General features: G+C 40.4%; 1 protein-coding gene across 6 annotated transcripts in view; it reads right to left on the bottom strand.

Moving 5' to 3' along the window:
• GPM6B (glycoprotein M6B) overlaps nt 1–25407 on the bottom strand; it is a 106924-nt gene that overhangs the window by 23802 nt on the left and 57715 nt on the right. For 2 of the 6 annotated variants that reach the window (XM_028727684.2, XM_077927501.1), the window contains exons 1-2: nt 12328–12748; nt 2566–2685 (exon numbers count right to left, since the gene is read on the bottom strand). The exons of 1 other annotated variant lie outside the window; for it this stretch is intronic. In XM_028727684.2, the coding sequence (XP_028583517.1) occupies nt 2566–2685; nt 12328–12376 (169 nt within the window). In that variant the 5' untranslated portion in view covers nt 12377–12748. Of the gene's footprint in view, nt 1–2565; nt 2686–12327; nt 12749–25407 lie in introns of those variants that run through there. 3 more of the 6 variants (XM_028727681.2, XM_028727680.2, XM_028727682.2) reach the window with 3 other exon arrangements.

The raw sequence follows: 25407 nt of genomic DNA, 5'->3' as shown, positions 1-25407 counted from the left end.
CTAAAAAAAAGAGAGACGGTGTTGAGCTAATTTTAAGGAAATTTGCCAGAAATCTAGGTTTCCAACATGGGTTTCCATACGTCCAGATTTTCCCGGACATTTAAGCAATTTCCGCCCAGACACTGTTTCTGACTGCCATATTCCAGCTATGTCAGGGAAATTCCAGATGTATGGCAGCCCTAACTAATGGACCTCAACACGATTTCAAAGGCAGATCTAGGGAATCGCCACTGGCTCAGTTGCACTGGGCGTGGAGCTTCTGGAATGCTGCAGCAGGAACCCCAACCATGAAATCCAATGGAAGGCAAGCGGCTGGTGGGTGGGGGCAGATTTTGGCGTTGGGCAGGCACCACTGAAATTTGAGACACCATGGTCCACCACTGATTCTTTGTTATAAGGAAAGCAAAGGGGAGCCAAATTCCAGTATTAGTTACCATCTATCCCTCCTGCAGTGGCTTTATAAGGTGCAACCCTGCTCCAGAGTATAACACCTACCCAGGGTAAGAACAGTGATTTTTACCAGCTGTTCCTCTCTGGTTCCTTCCTGAAGATATTTTTTGCCAATTGACAAAATCCTCTTGCATAGGAGATGAGTACCTAGGTTGGGAGAATGCAAAAGACAGGCTGGGACCCTACTTACTGTCAAGGGTTTCTTACCTCCAATTGTTTTAACAACTGTAACAATGGAAAGGCTTGTTGTTTTAATTGGGCTGCTGAAACAAAAAAAGCTTAGTGGAAAACCAGGTGTGCTTTTTTGTGTGAAAAGGCTGAGAATGAGAGCCCCGTTCTAGGTTATGCTGCTCCCTTTGACTACGTAAACACTTGGCTGTAGTTGGTAGATGAAAAGAAAAACAAGTATATCTCACAATACTGAAGTCTGTCCTCCACAATCTAGGATTTCTTTCTTATACAGTGGTGCCCCGCAAGACGAACGCCTCGCAAGACGAAAAACCCGCTAGACGAAAGGGTTTTCCGTTTTTGAGTTGCTTCGCAAGACGAATTTCCCTATGGGCTTGCTTCGCAAGACGAAAATGTCTTGCGAGTCTTGCGATTTTTTTCGCTCCCCCCCCCTTTTTCTAAGCCGCTAAGCCGCTAATAGCCGCTAAACCGCTAATAGCGCTAATCCGCTAAGCCGCTAATAGGGTTGCTTCGCAAGACGAAAAAACCGCTAGACGAAGAGACTCGCGGAACGGATTATTTTCGTCTTGCGAGGCACCACTGTATCTTTTCAGCTGAGGCAGTGATCTCACATATCTCAAAATGTACCCCAAAGCCATAATCAATAATAAAGCAAGCATAGACTGTGATGGAGCTATTTTTCTAGGCTTAAAAAATCTAGACCATCTGCTTTTTATTACTGATGGAAGAGACAGTTCGCAGATCCGTGTTATTTATCTGCGTCTGATTACTGACATCTCAGTACAAAATATCTACTGAACTGTACATCCAGTTGACCAATAGGCTACTGTAGCTTTTAAGCTGCCCAGAAAACAAGACTAAGCACAACAAAACTTCATTAGACGGTTAGTGACACACTGATATCATTTGTCTTCTCGTTTTGCTTTCTCAGATCCAGTTTAAAATTTATCCTTGCTATCTTACTATACATTCTTACTGGTTGCTTAAACTAAGACATTTTCATCCTCCAAGTTAAGGCACTGCTTAGAAATGCTAATAAGTGAGTGAAATAGAAATGCCTTAAATAAAATGAAATAAATAACACGTTTCATGCCAGCTGTAAAAAAATGATTGTAAAATATGAGTGCCATAGCAAATCAGCAGGCAGAGAACTTTATGCATTACTGCTAGAAAGCTTATATTCTGATCTTCAGGCCTGCTTGTCCACTAAGGATGATAAAAGAATCTGGAAGGGGGGAAATTATGAAAGAGCATATGGTGCAAATTAAATATGCAAGTTTGCTTTTAGCAAGGAGGAAGGCCATGGTCAAAAATGCCTTCAGATGAGACATTCAAAACCACTATATATTTTAAATATGGAACCTTTCCCAACCTGGTGCCCTGCAGCTGTTGTTGAAATATGGCTCCTATCGCCTATAATTGTTGGCTATGCTGACTGGGACTTATGGGCATTTGAGCCCAACAATGACAATAGGGAGCAGAGTTAGCGCTGGCTGCTATGAAGGATACCTAACTCACAACCTCTCCACAGAAACTACCAGTCACTGAACCAATGGGAAAACAGCCCAAAGAAACAAGTATGAGTGCAAATTAAGTCTAAGGTGTAAATAAAGTCTAAAGTAGGATATATTACTCTCCTGAGAACCACAGAAGTCAAATGTCTGGACTGCAAAGGATATGTGGAAGACCATTTGACTTCTTGTATATGGGCAGTTTTAAAGATTATTCTGAGCAGCCAGGTAAGTGATGCAAAAGATGTCTTACTCTGAAAAACAGTTCTGAACAAATGCTTTGAAACAGACAACAAAAAAACCTGTCAAGTGAGAATCAGAAAACATCAGCATATATATTTAGGAACATTTTTGCTACTGCTAGGACAATGACTATTCTCCAGTTAAGATATTAGACCCCCAGGCTTTTATTTACCTTGAATCCCCAAAGGACTAACATTGCCTCTCAATGCTGGCACATGATGGTACTGGTGTAGCCTTGAATTCCTGTACATCCATTGGTACCTGCCAATTTCCATTTCTGGTCTGGTGATCACTGCCAATTTTAGGTGGTAAAAAGTCAGTGTCTCCAGCAAAATTCAGTTTTACTTTAAGTACTTTTATTCAATTCAGATTTACTATAAAGAAAGCAGGAAAGGGAGCAAGAATGCAGAAATTTATGCTGAGATTTTGTAACAGAAGCCAGCCACACCCACACACCAATCAGAAGAAGGGGGAGAAATAACTAGCATTAGATTCTAGGGGCTGCAATTATTAGTAGAATTTAGGAAGCCTGCTAGATTCCTCAGATAACATATAAATTCGCATGTTGACATATCAGTAGCATCCAGTACTCTAGAGCAGTCTCCCCCAACCTGGTTCACTCCACACTTTTTGGATAACATCTCCCATCTGCTGCCTGGTTGGGGCTGATAGGAGTTGGAGGGCAAAAGGCTGGGGAAAGCTGTTCTCAAGTCATTTTTATGGCATTTCCACCCTTTATCACATGCATTCCTCTGTTCCCTTCTTTACTGGCAGCGAGCCATTCTATAGCTGATAGATTACAGCAAACTTTTCTATCCTAATTGTGGGAAACCACATTTACTATTTTTAACTTTTCACTAAACCCAGCAGAGCAAGATTATCATTCCCAGATGGAGTGAGGGGAAAAAAATATATCAAAGCACAATTTCAACTGTTGCAGTATTACACAGTTAGCATCTTGAGAAAACAAGTAGATAAGGCAAAGCTGTAGCATATTGTGCAAAATTGTTCGAGGTTACACTGGCAAGTTCCTTTGATAATTTGATAGCATGCTATTTATTAGAGTAATAGAAATTAGGGATGAAGAAATCTCTCTTTTTCATTCTTCCTGTCTTAAATTCAGTTCTTTACCTTTCTGAATCAGTTTAGAAATTCACCAGCACTTTAGTGCAAATTTCTCCTAATAAACACGTTTTTGTATGCAGTTTTAATATGCACGTTTATGCTAACAATTTCCCCATATATAATGCATATTTGTATGCTACGTTATTTGCAGAAATATATGCATTTTTATGTACGCTTTCCCTAACATGCATTTTTGTACACATTGCAAAATTCAGAAAAGTTATGTTTCAGTTCACATATTTGTTTGAGAGCATGAATTAGGTAGTTTCCCATTTAATGCTAACGAAATCAAATTTCTTCTCTTTCCCTAATAGCAATGAAATCAACAAAAAAATCATGAAATATAAATATTACAAAAAATCTAAATGCTGATTTAGAAGTTAAAAAATAATTTATGATTTACAAATTAAGCCAAAGTTTTATGCATTATCTTCAGCAAGTTCCTCTCTTCAACTCCTTGGAGTTGTCAAACAGTAACTAATAACATGCAGTACTTTATATTCTACTAGGAAGTAACATCTAAGTCTAAGTGCCCAGAACGTTGGGAAGATGCTTTTGATAAACACCACCAAGGCATTTCATTATCAGGTGTTTTTAATTGTGGAGAGATCAACACAAGATGGATCCTTTCCTCACATCCACTGTTGTTCTTTAGTATTTGGTTCCATATTCTTAAGACATTAAAATTTTATTAAGGAGCATGCAACAGGTTTTATGGAGAAATGGGACCAAAACTCTCCAAATGGTATTACTTCTGCACAATGTCTGTTCATTACTATGGGGTTTAAGTGGAAATCCCACTCAAATGAAAAAAGTTGTGAAATCACCAGTGCAGTGTTTATGGAGTATGCTTTAAATATTCTATTCAGGCTTTTCCAAGTCTTCTTGCAAATCAATCTTGAGTTCAGTTTGGTTTTGAGGCAACTAAACTGCTTCAGATTTCCCTGGAGAATAAAAAGCAAATCAACCCGGTTGCAGCTATATAACCACAAAATTAAAAGACATGTTTGTGGGTTTCAAGTAGAAGTGAATTCTTTTGCATCTGCACCCATTTCATAAAGCCAATGCTGATTCTATAAAGAACCTGAGTCCTTGCAGCAAAAATCTAAGGAGTTTAACCACCATGGACTAAGTTATTTTTGATCCATACACTTTTTATATCTGTCTAAGAAAAAGATCCTCTCTTAGATAGCTAATTATCAACATTTCCTTGAGCATATGTCTATGTTATTCAGCTGTGGCTGTTTCCGCTTAATGCACAATCAGTCTTCTGTCTTTAGGCCCACAATGGACGCCACAGCAGCTGACCATGATCTCAAAGAAGAAAATGGCTGATCATTCGCAGCATTTTAATTTTTTTTGCATATATGGGTTATGCAGTTGTCTCTCTGTGTGAGCTTTGTAAGTATGCTTCTTCAAACTGCTTCCACATTAGAGTCCTTTAGTATTACTGGGGCACTGCTTCTTCACAAATTGCTGGAGGAAGAATCAAAATGGAGGTTCCTCACAGGATTAAAACATAGCACTATGTTAACTAGCATTTCTATCACGCCTGCTCACAAGTAAGTTCCATTCAGCCCTGCCAGCTTTATATATAGTTTATTGCTCACAAGTTCAGCCTCTGTTATTGCTTCCTATTGATCCCAGCTGGGGGTTAGTGAGCAGTTACTCCTTGAATAGCCTCTCTGAATTGCCCTGATGTCAGTTTATGTTCCCACCAAAGGGGACACTTTAATTACTTATTTCCTTTCTCCTTTCATTTTTAATAGTGAAATGGTACTTATTCGTTTCTCGACGTGAACAGAAACTAACATTCAGAGCATCTATTCAACGGGCAATTACTCATTAAATCCTTCAGACTGGGATCAACAGGAAGCAATTATACAGGAAGAACCTAAAAAAATGAAGTGTTTAATTTAAAGGCGCAAAAGCCCTGGAAAAATCTTAATAATGCTTTGTGTATCTACACTTGATAGGCTGGAGCTGCCATTGCATTGTATTGCAGGAAAATTAGTCATAATTTATCAGATTGTGGAGCAGGAGACATAGGAGGAAAACATGGAGAACACTGCAGTGATCTAACAACAACCTGTGTTCTCTCTCTCTCTCTCTCTCTCTCTCACACACACACACACGGAATGGTCAAGCTTTGTTCACTCTTTTCTTTCTTTCTTTCTTTCTTTCTTTCTTTCTTTCTTTCTTTCTTTCTTTTTTACACAACATCCAGATTACGTTCAAACGTGAGTGAACAGCAGATAATAATCCCAGAGAAAAAGGGCTAACCATGGAAGCAACCTGCAGTTCCTTCCCTTTCTTAAAGACACTTTTATGGCCTGGAGAATTGTAGTTTTTCCTTGAGAAAACTAGTGACCAGTACAGCACAATTAAGAGGCATTACTCTTCTCTAGATGGGATGGGGTAATCTAAAGTGGAAACACGGTGTACTATTACTTAACCACCCTTGTACAGCTTTATTTTAAACAAATGATTTTTAATATGTTCTTGGCCTGTGGCAGGACATATGGGCAGACTCAGTGCTAGCACAAGGCTACACCTGCACCCTTCCATCACTTGCTGGGAAAAGACTCCTGCACCAGAGCAAGAAGATCATACTAGGTACGTCCATGAACAGGGGTCATGGAAGAGGAAGAGATGAAGGTGCCATTAACACAAACCTGTGCCCCACAGTCCTAGCCATGCTGGTAGACCAGATTTTGCACCTCTTGGGACCTGTTGCAAGGGCTTCTCTCTCTGTACATAAAGAGTAAATAAATGTCAAGTTTTAACAGCATGCCGCAGAGGGTTATGCTGCAACAGCTAAAGCCTTCCATAAGAATATTACTTAGATTATGTAAGCGTATTGACTTCATTAACATTTCCCTCTGCAAATTATTTGAGCCCCTCTGATCTAAGCAATCTCCTCTTGTATGACTGCTTTTCCGGATACAATCCATGCATGCAGAAAAGCAGCGATGCTTTGGGGAAGCTCAACTCTTATCACCAGGTGATGCCCCAGCATGGCTGAACAGATGGCTGACAGCACCAATCACATGTGATGGAAGGGGTCTGAATCCTTCTCCTGTCCTCCCAAACAGGTGCTTTGCACTGTCAAAGCAGACAAACACTAGCCATCTGTTTGGCAGAAGTGACCTTCGAGCATAGAAGCATGTGCAGACCACGACTGCACTCTCTAACGTTTGGCCCGTGTCTTTCTTCAGTCACCTCTAGAAGCGTGATCTGTGCATGAATACCCATTTCTACCTATCACCCTTGTTAGATCATGATGATGCCATTTTTACTGTCACCATTTTTGTCATTCCATGGCTCTGTGCCTACCTACATCATTGCAACTAGGTGCAACCTATCAATCATAGGCCCCTCTGACAGGTGCAGAGAAACAATGCATGATAAGTTGAAGTTATAAAGGTAAAGGTAAAGGGACTCCTGACCATTAGGTCCAGTCGTGACCGACTCTGGGGTTGCAGCGCTCATCTCGCTTTACTGGCCGAGGAAGCCGATGTACAGCTTCTGGGTCATGTGGCCAGCATGACTAAGCTGCTTCTGGCGAACCAGAGCAGCGCACGGAAACGCCGTTTACCTTCCCACCGGAGCGGTACCTATTTATCTACTTGCACTTTGACGTGCTTTCAAACTGCTAGGTTGGCAGGAGCAAGGACCGAGCAATGGGAGCTCACCCGGTCGTGGGGATTCAGACCGCCGACCTTCTGATCGGCAAGTCCTAGGCTCTGTGGTTTAACCCACAGCGCCACCCACGTCCCTTAAAGGTAAAGGGACCCCTGACCATAAGTTGAAGTTATAGCATCCCTCAAATCAAGAATTCTGTGTGAACCTGAATATGACTGGGGAGGTGTTCATTTCATTGGAGAGGGCAGATCCAGGTATCCATCAATTTGCACACACGGAGCTGTCCATAAAACTAAAATGAAGTGGCATAGCCTTTGCAGGGCATGGGAGCTGTGTTCATCAACGCTCACATGCCTGTGAATAATTGCTAAACCTGGAAGAATTCATTTTGATTTATTTATTTATTTTGCCATACTTGTACAAATTATGTAACTAATCCCATTCTCCAAAGATGAGCATTCACCAAGTTTATTAAACACTGTAAGGATCAGGTAAATTTGCAGTTTCTATCCCCGATCTAAACCATAGTTTCTGACATATCTGGCTTCCGTGCTGTCACACAATATGGCACAAATCCTAAGTAAGTATTGAAAGCTTAATAAACCTTAAAATACAAGTAACTTTATATGGTGCCAGTGACCTACAGTAAAATGTAAAACACATAGGAAGCCAACAGTATGACTGGGCATGAACAGTTTCCTACCTGTGACTGCTGGTGAACAGAAGTAGCTGGAGTTAATTCCAATATTGAAACTGATCTCAAATATACACACTTAAAAGTGCTTGTACTATGTAAGCCTACAATTTAGATTCCTGAAAACTCTGATTTTATTTCTTTTTTTCACCACCATTTCAGATTTTCCGTATTTTTAATGGCAATGCACCTTCCACTTGAAATCTCTCAGCAATTTCTCACAGGAAGGTCAATAGTCAAATGTTGAAGTCCTAATATGCATGTCTTCTCAGAAGTAAGTACCACTGAGTTCAATGGTGTGTACTCCCAAGGAAGTTATTATGACACTGCAGCCTAAAAGTGCATTTTGTGTGTTCAGGTTTTTCTTGCTTGCTGTAAAAAACAAGCATCATTTCATACATTACTCAAATATAGCAGTAGCACCTTAAAGACCAACTAAGTTAGTTCTTGGTATGAGCTTTCGTGTGCATGCACACTTCTTCAGATACATACCAAGAACTAACTTAGTTGGTCTTTAAGGTGCTACTGCAAGGAATTTTTTTTTGTTTTGACTATGGCAGACCAACACGGCTACCCATCTGTAACTCAAATATAGCAATTCTTTTGGAATTTGCTTTTTAAATCTACCATAACCTTATAGCCAGTTTGCTCTGGACATCTGCAATAAATCTTGTATGACATGTTTCTACTGTGCTTTACTTATTGGGATAGTATCCCCGCCCCAAATTAATACAAACATCTTGTCTGTGTTAATATGTATCTGGGTGTATTTCCTCCTTCTCTGCTGATATAAAATGGCATTCATTTTACCCATTTATTCCATCTCAGTAAATCCGCCTATCCCCATCCTCACTTTTTGATTTAATTTAATGCCTGCAAGATAAACCCTGTCATTTACAATAATTTATAAACCTTCAGCTTTAAATGCACTCAATCTGTCTTGCAGCCTGTAAAATATCTGCTCAACATTTCCACGGACAATGTTCATAGCCTATTCCTTTGATATTTGATAATCGGAATAAAGCAGCATATTAACAAGAGTGTCACACAGTTTCACCAATTAAAAGAACAGCAAATGCCACAATGGCTCCACTCCAGAGAAGCCTGAAGGATGCTGCAAATCACACTGTGTAGTTTTTTGGCTAATCTTTTTTCATACAGTTCTAGAGATTTATTGTATAAGACATACTTAGTTCGAAACGCATTTTAATTACACATTCACCAAAAACTAAACGTCAAGGACTCAAGTATTTAAAAACATTTTACAGTACATTAGAATGAAAAATTAGATGCACTATTGTGCCACTTCAGATGTAAACCACCATGGGCATATAACCATCATGTTAATGGCACCCAAGTCCCATTGATTTCAATGACACCTAAAGTTGGTCATAACTATAATTTCATGTTGATTTCAAGGGGACCAAAGTGTAAGTAACTTGCTCTGGTATCCGATGTATTCACTCTGTGTGCTAATCTTTACAGCTATGGATTCCTTTCTATGACAGTAGGTTATTGCTGTTCAACAATTCAAGAAAAGCATTATTATTTTTTGTAGAAACACTGATGTGCGTTTCTAGAATGTTACAAAAAGGATGATAGGTCAACTGCACTTTTTTTTTTTGAAAATCAATTGCAGAATCCTTATGGGTGTGGACAGAAGAAGATTTCACTCAAAATGTACCAACAATTATTTCAATCACCTCAACACTTGAATCTTTATTTGCATACAAGGGGATGTTTAAAATAATCAAAACGATATATTTTAACAGTGACAAGTGTGCGGATATTTCCTTGTTCAATATCTGACATTTCGATAACACACCAACAATTGCTTCATAGAGATGACCAATGAAAAAATATGCCACAATTTAAGACAGGTTTTCTCTTAAATGGAGGTAATTACATTTTTTAAAGTCATGTTATTAAGAAAACATTTGCATTACTTTTAAAAAAATCTAGGGATTCTGATATAGGTTTTAACAGTGTGAAAGGGTTTGTGTATTGAATTTTTTCTCCATATTAAGTTCCCATGGTGTGTCATACACCTGAAAGCAGTACAAAATTCTTATGTGTCTTGTAAATAATACTGCCAAGGGGATTGGAAAAACAACCCACAGTAATATCCATAAAGGTCCTTGGGTGTTAAATACTACAAACAAAATCTAAAACACCATCCAAAGAAATTATGCGTATCTAAATTCTATTCTAAAAAATTAAAGAGGAAAAAAACCTGACAGGATTTCAAAGCCTAGTAAAATGCTCACATCCTCTTAATTTCAGTAAGGAATGTCTCCGAAATAGCCATTTAGAAATGTAAATAATTTTTTAAAATAGTAATAATACCCAAAGCATAAATAGTGAGAGTCTGGTCTGAGTTTTAGGTGAGGGGAGCTATTCATATTTTATTTATCTTTGTAAACCTAACCCATTCTACAAAGGGGAACATCATAACGTGGGTGATTACTTTCTTTTAAAGACTTTATAAGCCGCACCCTTTACAGACGATCAAGGAAAAATGGTATACTTCCAAATAAGTCCATGCAATCTAGCAAACTAACTAAAGTCAGGATACAATAGCAAAATCAGAAGTGTCATCTTAAAGGTAGAACGATTCCGCAAGCTTAGGTGATGTTTAAAGGCACATACATGACACTAGTCCTGAAATGCTTCAGACATGGGCCATGATCAAAAAGACTATGAGCCTAAGGGGACTTCACACTTGTGTTTCTTAAACAGCAACACAACACCCATCCCAAGTTGCAGAGCAAACTGCTTCTGGAATACATAAAACTTTCAATGGGGGTTTGCGATATGGCACTGAGATATATAGATATAGTATAGATATGATTGATTGATAGATAGATAGATAGATAGATAGATAGATAGATAGATGATAGATAGATAGATGATAGATAGATAGATAGATAGATAGATAGATAGATAGATAGATAGATGATTGATAGATAGATAGATTATATCCATCCCATCAAACTGGTGTAAAGGCTAAGCAGTTCTTTAGATGCCACCAATTAACTTTCTTTGCAAGGGTGGTGTGGTGAAGGAAATAATGAATATACACCTTACATGCCATTCCTAAAGTTTCACTTATTTCAAAGACATTCATTCAAGTACAGTTCACTTCTTGGCCTGGAGGTACACAATTTTCTCTTCCGTTCACTTAACAAAGAGTGCTAATTGTATTTTTTGAAATGCAAAATGCAAAATGAAGCAATATTGAAAAAGGATCTGTACACACTTTGGAGGGCTCATTTTATAAGAAGCACCTTTTAAAAACAAGTTTATCCATTGAAACAACAACAAAAACAACCTTCTGGGGTGTTTGTCCCCATCATGGGCATGCTAGTGTTTTGATATGTTTTGATTCCTTAGCATTGTCATGTTTCAGGTAGAATATTCAGGCTATTATTTTATACAATGGCTGAACGGTTCACCAAATTTTACTTTATTGAAATTGAAGCTCTTATAGTATTGTATGTTTTAGATGTTTCACTGAGCAACACAATTAAAATTTGCGGAATATGTATCGCATCACTGTACATTTAACTAACAGATTCTTTTCCGGACACTCTAAACCATTAATTTAGAAGTATTCATTAGCAATTTAGGATGAAATACAAAGAAACCACTAGTAACAATATATATAACGCGTCCTGTAAGTTTTAGAATTTCTCAAACAAGATAAAATACTGGAACCAATCCTTTAGCGTGTGCTCATTCCCTTTCAAGTCAGTGGTTTTATACAAGTGCAAAGTTTCTAAATAACTACACTAGCCTGCTATAGAGAAGTGCAATCGAATGAAATAATGCAGGCTGTTAACTTTGTTTCATTGATCTTTAAGAATAACAACAACCAGCAACATTCAGATTTGATTTCTCTTGCCACGCTGCCATTTTCTGGTCTGTAAGTCTCTCAATTGGAATATTTGCCCCCAAACACTATTGTGCACTTTAATTATTTGCATAATATTACTGCCTCATTCTCTTCCCCCAAATATTATAGAAATGCAACACATAAGTGCTGCACAAGAAAGAAAAAGAAAACAAGCCATTATGTCTACACTGGCAGAAAGCTTCCTGTTACAGTAATACTGGATCACCCAAACCCCTACCATCAGACTCAAAATGTGTGAATAAGGCATGTATGTATGTACGTACACACACACACACACACACACACACAATTTTTCTCTAAACTGCAAAAAATGCAGTCCGGGTTTTTTCATGGGATTTGAGATGGCTGAAAACACCAACTTAGAGATGTTGGGAGAGATGGCTGTTCCATTAATCTGCTGTCAAGCCATACAGCATAAAAACCACTGGAAGCTAGAAGATGCCATAATGATAATTTAAGCACTGCTCTAAAGAGAGTGACAAACATAGCCTAAATCTTTTCACTTAAGGTTCTTAAAAAGATTTAAACAGTCTATTGTTCGGTCCTCTGGGTACCTTTTTTCTCTTGGCTTTGTTCTGTATTTTCCTCCGCTGCAGTTTCCATGGCTGGCTTTATACCATCCACCAAAAATGCTCTCGCTCCCCGCCCCCAGCAAAGAGTCTCTCTTCCTTCTTTCTTCCTTCCCTTCTGTCTCCTATTTACCGCCGCAGTGATTGAGTGGCTCTGTTCCTCACTACAGTAGATTACGCTCCTTTCCAAAATGCACAAAGTCGTGTCAGCTTTAGTTTCGATCTGCCTACTGGTCCATAAAGATCTCTGCCAGGAAACACTCAGCCATACGTCAGAGACCCCAGTTATAAAATAGCAGGTCTGTGCTCGATTGTCTCCCCACTCTCTCTGTGTTTGCAATGGGAGTGTGAAGGGGGGGATAAACCCAGCTAGCCTCCCTTTTTTCACATGGTCTCTACTTTCCTGTTCTCCCTATGAATGTTAATCAATTCTGTGGTGCAGAATAGATTAGTGACATCAGAAGAGGGGCTGCATCTGAGGGAGTGAGCAGAGCCCCCTCCTGTTGCATTACTCAGCGATGACACTCACCCCTCACCATCTCTAAGGAGAGCCCATGGCATCACATGACAACAAGACTCCCTTTCCCATGATGATCGCCTATTTATTATGCTTGGAATTTTTATTAATTCCACATGCCCCTAGTTCTTACAAAGAACATGCCTGTTTCCTTTGTAGTTTTAGGTTTTGACTTGAAGGATGCCTGGTTTGAACGCAGTTTAGAAAATAAATGCATATTTATGCCCATCAAATAACTATGTACCATGTGCTTATATGGTAGTGAGGAGGTTCTCACATCTCTGGGGCAGTTAAGCTATTATGACCAGTGAAGAGAGGAGGTGCTCAGGTGAGACGAATACTAAAGGTACATAAGATCTCAACTTTCCAAGTTCCAAAGTTAGATTCCTTCTATTTACGAAGGAGTGTCCTTATTGAAATAGAAGCTTAAAAAAAGAAGACAGGATGTCCTCATCCAGTCACAGGCAAATTTTTATCAGGAGATGACGGAGCATAGCACATCATTCGCCGAACCCATGTAATAGACGTTGGCTTGAAGATTTTTGCAAGTCAAACATTTTCTTTACCAGTTATTTTGTTTGTTTAGTACTGTGCACAGGGGATCTGAAGATTAAGATCTGAGGCAGATGTTACATTTGCACACAAACCGTATTCTCAAGTTTAATACAGATGATGAAAAACCAGATGAAATGTTTTATTTCATGGAGTGTGTTAGAAGGTATTTTTCAGAGTCATAAACTCCTAGCATCGGAGGAGAGTTGGGGAGCTTCTGTCATGCTAGATTTCCATGTGCAGGGGTTGCCTGCAGTGACCAACAGCATTCAGACATGTTTTCTTCCCACTCACCCCCTGCATTCTGAGCTGACAGTCCCATGAGCTTTTCCTTCAACGCTCAGATCTGTCCTCAGAGAACAGTAAACTAGACTACAAAGCTATCAAATACAAAGTCAAAAATCCCAGGTAAATACCAACCTGCTAAATTCAGCGCAAGAGACAGTTAGCATAAAGGAACAGCTAATTCAGCAAGAAGAACAACTGGATACCCTTTCCTACTTCATCACAACTACAATGGCTTCTGGGACTTCTCACGGGTCGTGTCCACTTATCTCCCCCTGTCTTCCAGGGTGTGGATGGGGGGGGGGGTTGAAGCATTCAACATGATTGAGATTACCTAACCCCATGGGTTCTTTTCCCCTTTCAATATACATGACTGGGGCCTTACTTTTGTGAACCCTGAGTAACATCGCTTTTCCGTTTCCAGAGTTTACCAAATGTGTGTATCCAGGAGCCTTGGAAATTGCATACATGGCAAAGCATTGCATTATCTGAACAGTGTGCTATGGCTTCACCCAATGGTCTTCCCTATGAAAACCCACTGAGATATAGCTAGATATTTACTGCTAAAACCCAACTCCATTTTTAAAAAGACATTTTCTAGCATCATATGGAGACTACCAAGACATGAACATCTAGTGTGAGATGCAACAGCTCTCTTTCAGTCATACAACACTGAAGAAGCAGCAGCAGCAGCAGCGTTTGGATTTGATATTCCGCTTTAACACTACCCTAAGGAGTCTCAAAGTGGCTAACATTCTCCTTTCCCTTCCTCCCCCACAACAAACACTCTGTGAGGTGAGTGGGGCTGAGAGACTTCAGAGAAGTGTGACTAGCCCAAGGTCACCCAGCAGCTGCATGTGGAGGAACGGAGACGCGAACCCGGTTCACCAGATTACGAGTCTACCACTCTTAGCCACTACACCACACTGGCGCTCAACCTTGTGTGATGCACCACTATATCTGCAGCTATACTTCTCCCCACACCACACTGTTAAAGAAGATCCCTACATTCTCCCTCCTTCAAACACTAACCCAGGGTTGGGGAACCTTTGACCCTTTGGATGTTGCTGAACAACAACTCCCATCAGCCCTAGCAAGCATGGCCAATGCCCAAGGATGACAGGAGTTGTCGTTCAGCAACATCTAGAAGGCCAAAGGTTCCCCACATCTGTGCTAGCCCATGGTAGATGGGATGGGTACTCGCAGGAACCAGTGCAAAGATATGTATCCTTAAAGATAAGATAACTCTTCACCCCCATAAATGCAAGAAACAATACCATCAGTGAACAATATCCAAACCACAGAAACCAGGAACACCAAATTGGAAGCGAGTGTGACACAATTCAGGAGAAATTTGGAAACAATAATATGACAAGGCTTGGGAGAGAATCAGTGACAAAAGAGAAGAAGCACAATTTTACATCCTTCAAAATTCAAAGTATTTTCGAAATGATCAGTGTGCATTACAGGAGGCTATTAAAGAATAACACAGATACAACCCAGCTAAATTTGTGAATTTTGTCATCAACAGAAAACCAATTTTCTTCTCTGACCACCACCCGACTTGGACTAGCAAGTCAAGACATTAGAGCAGATGTCTTTCAAATTTGCAGACGCATATCTACATTAATGAGCACAACTTAAATGTATATTAGATTATCAGCACTCATGCTCTCTGCCTAAATATTTTACATTGTCAGTACCAGCATCCAAAATTTTATATGACACAACTGACTGTGAGGATTGCTCCCTACACCTTGCTGCTTCAACATTAAAAACAAAAAATGTGTGTGGGGGGGGGGGGAGATAGTCTAAATCAACGTGTGTGGATTAGAAGGGAAATTATGACTGGCCCAGAATACTGACTCACTCACATAGGAAATGTAACTTTTGGCTAAAAGATAAAGGGAACAGGACATGCAGAAAATGGTACGGATTATCTGTCACCTGATAGTAACCAATTATTCATTCTCTCTCTCTCTCTCTCTCTCTCTCTCTCTCTCTCTCTCTCTCACACACACACACACACACACACACACACACACTTCAAAGGGCTTTCTTCCTTCATGCACCAGAATTTATTCTCCATTGTAGCCAGATGAGTCCAGCCCCAAAGAGTCTGTGCACAATTACGTCTGAAGACCAAGAGACATGACTCCGCCCTTTCCCATAACTTCAACAAGCCCTGATCCAACATTAGGGAGGGAGAGGGAAGCTGTTGTATTGTGAGACAGAAGAAGTAGCAAGTGCATTCTTTTCCAGCTACAACCATTTCATGGCAGTCCCATTGTGGGGTTTGTTTGTTTTTTAGCCATCCCTTCTTCCAAGGAGTTCAGGATGCCATTCATGATTCTTCCACCCCAATCTTATCATAGGAAGAGTCTGCTGCATGAAAACAGTGGCCCATCTAGTCCAGCATCCTCACAGTGGCCAGCCAGATGCCTATGGGAAGCCCCTAAGCAGGAAGTAAGCATAACAGCACTCTATCCACTTATGATTCCCAGCAACTGACAGTCGAAGTACAACACTGCCATCATGGCTGGTAACTCTTGATAGCCTATTCTACTGGAATGTGGCCTTGTCCTCTTCAAGCCATCCAAGTAGGTGGTCCTACTTCTTGTGGTAGCAAATTCCATAGATGAACTCTATTACTTCAAACTATAGCTTTATCACCACAACCACTTCAAGGGTTAGACAAGAGAGCACTATAGACTGGCCCAAAATCTCCCAGTGAGGGTCACAGCTGAGCAGAAACTTGAACTGGAGCTTTCACAGTCCTAGCCCAACTCATTAAGCACAACACCACATTGTCCCTCAATGCATGGGTGAAGCTGCAAACAACTTCAAAGCCTTGTTGATGTCATACTTTTGTATTGTTTTTAAGGATGCATTTAGTAATATTTGTGTGTGTCTGTGTGTGTGTGTGTGTGTGTGTGTGTGTGTGTGTGTGTGTGTGTATACAAGCGCATCTGCAGATAAATAACCATTCTTCCCACAGGATTAAATAATTTTAAATAATGCTTTTAAAGCCTCCCACTTCTCCCTCCAAGCACTCTGGCAAACAAAAAGGACTTTGAGGAGTGTGGGGATACTGCTCAGTGGCAGAGAGCTCTGGGCAAGAAGTGAAGCAACTATTTCTCTCCACTGTTGTTTCCTTATTCACACTTCTTTGCAAGTGAGATAGGACTCTGCCTCTCTTCCAAGCAGTCATCAGGGCTAATTTAGACCACGATTTATTGAAACATGCCTGTTTCATAAACCATTGTGAACCCACAGCATTTCTGGGTTCAGGCATAAAGTTAAACTGCATATAACCCAAAAGTAATTAAAAAAATATCTTCCATTCTTCTTGTGGCTTCACTGCAGGTGTAAAAGGGAGCATGTGAACCCAAGGTACACTCCAGTTCATTAATATAAACCATATTTTAAGATAACATCCAAACAAGGCCTTCATATTTGAATCCAGGAATATTACATATCCAGGACCTTAAAAGAAACAGATGGATGAAATCCAGCTATGCTGTCCTGCCCACTGAACAACTACTGATCCAGAGGCACCGATTCCAGCTTCTATGCTGACCTGTATGGTTCCTCTGCCGTCCATAAGTATTTTCAGGGGGTGTAAAGGGCTGCACTAGGATGTGAAAACTGGTGTAAGCATTAGCGGATGCCACCGCTGGATCGAAAGTGGGTCACCAGCATTGAATTTAATCCAGACGTCTGTTAGACTGATATCTGTACACAAGTACAGTTCACATTTTAATACTGTAAATATATTGGCAAACATTTTCTTCTGCTGTGCTCGTTTTGGGTTTCACCTTGGATCTGCTCCCTCTGCTTCTCTTTCCGAAATGGAGTGTGCAGCCTTCTAATCAAGTCTCATTTCATTAGATCACATACCAGTTTGCATAATTGATAACAGCTTACAATTTACTGCATTCACAGAGATCCTGTAGGGATTGCTTTTTTCTACATTGCAACCTTTTTTCTTTTTAACTCACAGCAAATTGAAGTCCTGACCTTGTGGAATTAAGTACTCAGAAATCCCAATTCCAGTCCTTCGTGTACCACTTTTAAAGAAGTGGATACGCTTTGGTTATCGTGATAAAGTGTCACAAGCCACCTATCGCATCTGAATGTGCACTGTACTTTCCCACCTTCAAATATTCTTCACGAATTCTCTTACTAAAATACTGGATTACAGAGCTCCCAATTTATCACATGCTCTCCACAACCTCTTCTAAGCTGCCATTCCCTCATACCTCGTGCATAAGAAACCCAGGCTCAAGTCGTGTCTTGATTGGACCCCTGTGTATGCATAAAAAATAACTCTTCTTTCTCCCCTTCACAATGCCCTAGAGAATGCAAATCAGGAGCAATCAATAATGACAGCTGAAGTCTAATAGTTCTCTTTCACTCACATCAACACTGTATCATACACTCAAGTAGAGCATGCTCTTCGAAACTACAGGTGATTTTTTTTTTTGTTAAGTCTACTTTAATATTGGACTACTTGAAGTGACAGAAGCTAAGAAATTTGCATGTTTAGTCTGGGACTATGCATTGCCAAATCTCAAAACAGTAGGGGATTTTATATACACAATGAACTACAACACAAAAGCACTGTAGGGTGAGTTGAGGACAAGAGTAGCAGCCTTGATTCTGCATCACCAGATTGGCTGTCTAGTAAATTGCCTTGCCAGAGTAGGATTATTGCCTACAGTATTTATTTCTAACATTTTGTCTACTCTAGACATGGGTTGTCAACGCTTTCCATGGGAAACTCAACATGAGTCCGAGAAAATGGGGGGGGGGGGCAGAAATCTGCATAAATATTACCTGCTTTTGTATCTTAAATGCAGTTGACCTCCCACTAAAACCAATGGCAAAATCATCACAGATTTGTATCCCCTGCCACACAAAATTCATGATCTGTGACTATTATTTTTCCATCCGCGCATCAGAGGTGGGACATGTTCAGGTAGGCAAGCAAGTCCATCAAAGGACTTCCTCAAATGGACTAGTTTTTCTCTTGTACTCAAAGTTCACGCATCACAAAATTCTTCATACTATGGTAACTGGCACTGAAATTCTATGCTTGTCTGCGCGGAAGTAAATTCTATTGTTTTTAGTGGGGCTTACTCACAAGGTAAATGTGAATAGGATTGCAGCCTGAAGCTCTAACTCTTAGAAAAATAATAATTCATTGATGGCAAACACAGCAGTCAGCACATCATTTCTGAGCATGGCGCCAAGATCACATTATTTTCTTCCTTGGGCTTCACTTCTCTTTGAAAATTACACATGTATTTATGAAGAGGTGGGCAGAGAAGATGGGCAAGACATGCCTGAAATTGTGCGGATATAGACGCAGAGACTCTCCTCTTTAAAAGACTGAAGAAAGAAGCTTGCCTGCTGGGGAACAAGGGTTCACAGATATGCATGAAGCAGCTTCTGCAGTCTCAAATCTCCAAAATTTGTGATCAAATCTGGATATACAACCTTTCCATTTCAGGTGTTGGTCTGACGCAGTAGAAATATATTTAAAAAATCTGAAGAAGTGTGCATGCACACGAAAGCTCATACTGAGAACAAACTTAGTTGGTCTCTAAGGTACTACTTGACAATTTTTTAATTTTTTATTTATATTTCTAACCTTTCCATTTGTTAGGAAAGCCCAAGGCCAATAAGCTGGCAGGCAGGGCTAGTCTCCTCTTTTGACTTTGCTCCCTCATAAACTTAACGAGTTAATTGTACATGGCCTTGTTGTACTTCAGGGAGGTGTGTAGCGGCCCCAGATATGGGATGCCTGAGAAGGGAAGATTTCCAGAAGAGCTGGCCGGGAAGGAGGCACAGACTGAGTCCATGAGAACCCACTCATCCCTGAGCAGCCAAGAGGCCATGGGTCTTCATGGGTGACTGAACTCTTCATCTCTATTCATCCCTTTTCTCAATGCATAACAACAAAACAGCAGTGCTCTCATAATACAGGCCTCTCCATTCTTTCCTCTTTTATCATCATTCATATCTCAACTATGACATGACTGAAAGGGATTCTGATGGGAAATGTGCTTCACATTAGCATATTTTCCCTCCATACAATAGCGGCATTAAGCTGCTGCATTTTCAAAGCCTAAACAAAAAGCAGCAAGACTTTTCGCAGCAGCAGTGTTTGAAGTTTAATTATCTGTCTGCCTTATCTCTAACCCATTTTTATTTCTTTTCTAAAACGAAAGAGGGACATATGTTTAGTTGGAAAGTTTGACTAACAGAAAACAGTAGGATGATAAACACTGATATTTTTTTTTAATGCAATGTCTTTAAGATGATTTTACTGACACGTGATGGTGTTAAAACTCATCTTTACTTCCTTGATAATTGTATTTCATGCTCAGAGCCACTTTGTGGTGATAGTTATTCTATTTTAGAATTAAAGAGATCAGTCTAGGCAACTCATTTTAATATTTACAGAAGTTTCTTTCTTAATGGTGGTATGCTGGCATTTTCTCATGCAAAAAGCTAGGCAGGCACAACACTGCTTAAGTACACAGCAAGACATCTACCCACCTTGTATTGTCAGTTGCAAGAGTCTGGAAGTGTACAAAACCTAATTATTTTAGAAGAGGGCATTAGACTTCAAATAATTAGGAGAGAATTTTTCAAAGAGAAGTGAAGCCCAAGGAAGAAAATCATTCCAACTGCATTAGTCAGTAGACACATGAAATGCAATTCACCTCACCCTGAACTGACGGCTGAATGGCTGACTAGTGTAGTTTTCAATGGGAAGTTCAACACAACTTGATCTGAAATAAAGCCAAAATAAAAAATATATCTATGGAATGTGGTTTAGAAAAGCTGCTGTTCTCCTTTCTTCTTCAATTTTATTTATATAAAAAGATTGGAATCTTCATTAACTTGAGGCCCCCTCAATGCCTGAAGGCTCTAGTTAGCAGAGGATGAAACAAGACGATAAACTGCAGCAATACAGAAACATCCTATTTTTCGGCTTAATTCGGGCAACCAAAGGATTTACCCTCATCTATAATACCCATGTGTCAAACTAGAACCCACAATTTCTCAATGACAAACAGAACTTCCTTGTCTGGGCTGTCCCTAAGCCACAGAGCCAGGGCAAGAAAATCTCTCTTTTTAGACAAGAGGACAATATACCTTAAGGGAGACTAAAATGACAGCAAGGCCAAGCTCCCAGTAACAATTCAAGGGAGAGCACCTCAGTAACAACTATGCCCCCAAAAGTACATGAGAAGCTGCTAAATTATTTGTGGATTAGAAAACTCAGACCGTTTTAGCAAGCAAACTGCCCCATAGATGTGCCAGCCAATTGTCTTTGCTGCTGCAGGCAACTGGCATATTCTGTCATCTGTGATCTGTGCTGGCTTTGCACAGATGTAAACATGCAGGGTTCAATCCAACTTTGGACCTGCTGAAACTGACGGACAAGTAGCTTCATCATGCTGATTTCAGTTGATTTACTCATAGAGTATGACTTAGTTGAGTATCACCTGCAAGTGCCATTGCATTTTCTACCTTTCACTCTACCTGTTCTATCTACATTATTCCTCACATTTAAACATGTACGTAGAAGGGCCAACTTTTAGTGGCATAGGTAGGGCTTGGTACTTTATTAGTTTATTGTTGGGTGAACATTTTATGTATCTTGTATTGTTAAGAGTTTTAAAATTTTTATCTGCTTTTGAATTTGACTATGCTGTATTTTATTTTTGTCAGGTTGCATTGACACTTTACTGTAAAAAAAATAATAATAATAGATTAGATAGATAGATAGATAGATAGATAGATAGATGATAGATATAGATGATTTATGCCCCGCCCATCTGGCTGGGTTTCCCCAGCCATTCTGGGTGGCTTCCGGCAGAATATAAAAACATAATAAAATGTCAAACATTAAAAACTTCCCGATACAGGGCTGCCTTCAGATGTTTTCTAAAAGTTGTGTGGTTATTTATCTCCTTGACATCTGATCAGAGAGAGTTCCACAGGGAGGGTGCCACTGCTGAGAAGGCCTTCTGTCTGGTTCCCTGTAACTTCACTTCTCGCAGTGAGGGAAATTATCGTTATTAATAGATTTGTAAACCACTCCCACCTCTCCTGCGCTACGATATGTGCAACAAAATCCACTATTTTGGGCAAATGTGTTTAATAAATTCATTTGGGGAAATGCAATCAATGCAATGAGACAAGAAGAAAGTAAAAAAATGGAAAAGTACTAAACAAAAACAACATAGAGTCCTACCAGAATCTGAACAATAAAAAAATGATAGCAAGAAAACAAGCTTAATATGAACCAAATGACTTGAAGAGGGTTCTCTCTCTTTTTTGTATGCCCTTAAAGCAGTGTCATTTAAATAGACGGTCACAGGCCATTTTTCTATCTTCCAGCTGGGTTATTTGTGGGTCTTATCTCCCCAGTTTCATATCACTCTGCTACACTTACAGGGCTATACATAATTAGCAACCCAAGTTACTGACTGAAATCAGTTGATTGTCAGACCTTAATTGGTCACATGCTTCTCATAACCTCAGAAAATCAAAGCCACGCTGCAGGCCAAGCCAATTCCAACACAGGAGACTTTTGTTGTTTTTGAAAAGCACTACAGTGAGTTTTTTGGGGGGTGTGGGGCGGGGCGGGGGCATCAATATAACCAATTAATATTAATTTGTAATGGAATGCAGTAAACTGTAGATACAATTTATCCACTATATAGAATTAAGGATGATCAATGTTAATAAAGTGCCAATTTTACTTGGTCCCAGGGTTTTATCTGAAGATGCAAGAACACAGGAAGCTTTTGTAAACCAAGCCAGACCATTGGTCCATCTAGCTCAGTCCTGGGCTTTCACCCCCTTCCTCTTGTCCTACTGCTTTTCCTTGGAGGAAATCGTTCTTTAGCACTCAATTGGAGCAAACAGCAATTCAGGTTCTTTCTGGATTGACGTTTGCTCTGATTCAGCACTAAAGAGCAGTTTCCTCCAGGAAATGAGGAAAGGAGGAAACCACTTGGCCTTGAGCCCAGAAAGAGCAGGACAAGAGGAAAACTGTGCTTTCTAGGCATGGGGCAAACAGAAGTGTGGACTGACTGTAAGTGGTTCTGCAGCTCTAACTGGAGATGATTGGGAATTGTACCTGGGACCTTTTGCAGGTAAAACAGGTGCTCTACCACAGCCCTTCCAGACACAGGTGACCTCCACCTGCAGAAGCCAAGCAGGTCTGGGTCTGGTCAGTGCATGGAGTGAAGGACTCCTAGTGATAATTCAAATACCACTCTGGAAGAAATGTGGGATATAAATGTAGCAAAAACATTGAAAATCTTTTATCCAGTGGGTTTTTTGAGGTGGGGGGACACACCAGCCTGCCCCTGACGTTTAAATTGGCACTGCAATAGTATCAAGGCAATGGTAGGGGTGCTGGATCTACTTTGTGTCCTCTAGCAAACCAATGAAGAAACAGTTGCTGCTGCTCTTGGTGCACAGATGTCACTTGGGGCCATAGCTGTCAACTTTTCCCTTTTCTTGCGAGGAATCCTATTCGGAATAAGGAAATTTCCTTTTAAAAAAGGGGAAAGGTGACAGCTATGCTTGGGGCTGGATGGGTGGTTTGGTTTAACTTGGGCCCCTGGCTTTTGCACTGCCTCACCCAGAAGCCAGCCTACACAATAAACAACCAGGCAGGCTCATAAAACCCAACCAAAGTGGCAGCCAAAGAAGTCTGGATGGGCAGTAGCACCTTGTTAGAGACAACTAGCAAAAATTCCCTGCTATGCAGGTGTCACATGCAAGGGATAAGCAACAAGAGATGTCTATCACCATCACCATACCCCTCATAAGTGCCTAGAGCAGGGAGAGGGAACCCCTTCAGATAATAGGCAGTATTCAACTAATACGTCCTCTCAATCCAAGGGTTTCCATTTGTGCGAATGGACTTTCCCCCTTCTTCACAGCACGTGCTCTCCCCTAGAACAGATTTAGGGGGCATGCAGGTAGAAGAGGAAGGAACATTCTATTGCAGCAGCAGAAATCCCTTGTACTGAGAGAACATTCACATAGTGCTATGCAGAATACAACCCTCAGTATGTGTTCTTTGGGGTTGGTCTAGCACGGCAATTTTCAAAGTGTTCTCATGCTGTCTTACAGCCATATGCCTAGAATGATGTTGACAAGTCTTGCATTGGGTAGGCTAGTGTTGATGTCATTTTGCCATACTGCTGTGACATTGCCAGAGTCGATTCAGCTGGCCTGGTTGGCTTGGAGAGTATCCTTCCCTCCGCCCCGACCATATTGTATATGTACCCCTACCCCACCCAAAGTTGCACATTTGCTGGTCCATGGAAAAGAAGGACCATTTCAGATAGAAGGAGATTTGATCAAAGATCAATATCATTTTGCTGTATTCATTGCATACCACAGGTGGCAAAAATAAAGGCTAAAGGACTAAACCCCAATGAATGATCCAAGAAAGGAAGCTGTGAATAAATATTCATGAACCTCGAATTCATTATAAAACATCATCACGAGGCAGTACACAATCTAAAAAACACAGGAAAACCATTTTTAAATGTCAAACATATCAGTAAAAGCTGGTTGCAAGTATATTAAAAAAAGTCTTGTCAGTTAAACACTGTCAATGAATATGTAAAAGCTTCAGTTAACATGATCTGCACATATGATTCTCCGCAACATAGGCCTCTTGGTATGACAATCTTCTCACACTCAGCACTCCTAGGAGAAAGCCCAGAGAAAGTCCTCTGTCCTTTTGTATTGTGCTGGCAAAGACAGATCATTGTATGCAACAGTGTCTTCATATCCCAGCTTGTTGACATTCTAAACCATTTCAATTCCTAAGTTCCTTTCGTCTCTTTGGACCATGCATCTAAATTGTCTTCACAGGCTTCTTGACTCTGCTATTCTGCTTGTTTGCACTTCCAGCAAGGTTTTTCCACTTAAGAGGATTGCTCTAGCTGTACATACACCCTGTATTTAAAATTCTGACAGGTCTTGAAACATAGTATTTCTTACCCACTCCTTGTTGCCAAGACAATCCCAGAGTGGGCTACATTAAAAGCAACACAAAATACATATTACAACAAGTAACAGAACAATCTAAAATCAACAAGATTAACAACCCAGCAGCCTTCTCCAAATGCCTCAATGAATAAATGAGACTTCAGCAGGTGCTGAAAACTCAAAGTTGCTACTAGCCATATCTGAGAGGAGATTTCTTAACTGAGGTGCCAGTACTGAGAAGGTTGGGGGTGGAATCCAATGCCTCCATTCCATTACCAAAATGATATGTGCTTGTGCAATGGAATTCTTCCCCTCTCACCACCCCCTGGCTGTGCATGCCCTATTCCCATCCCCCCCAATAGGCTCTGGAAAGTTAGGGGAACCCCCAAAACAGATTTAGGAGGGGTAGAGAGGGAGCAGTTCTATTGCACAAGCAGAACCAATGACTTAGTGCTACTTTGGACACAAATCTTACAGTTTACTGTATTTTGCGCCCCATAGGACGCACCTAGTTTTTTTGGGGGGGAAATAAAGAAAAAAAATTATTTCCCAGCCTGAGCTTCCCCCGACCCCAGCCCCCAGAACAGGCTGCTGTGCGCAAGCCGTGGGAGCCCTCCCGCGGCTTGCGCAGAGCTACCCAAAGTCCTGACGCGACTGCTGAGCGCACC

The sequence above is a fragment of the Podarcis muralis genome, chromosome 4, assembly GCF_964188315.1.
Source record: "Podarcis muralis chromosome 4, rPodMur119.hap1.1, whole genome shotgun sequence".
In the NCBI taxonomy this organism is placed as follows: Eukaryota; Metazoa; Chordata; class Lepidosauria; order Squamata; family Lacertidae; genus Podarcis; species Podarcis muralis.
This window is presented reverse-complemented; position numbering and strand designations above follow the sequence as displayed.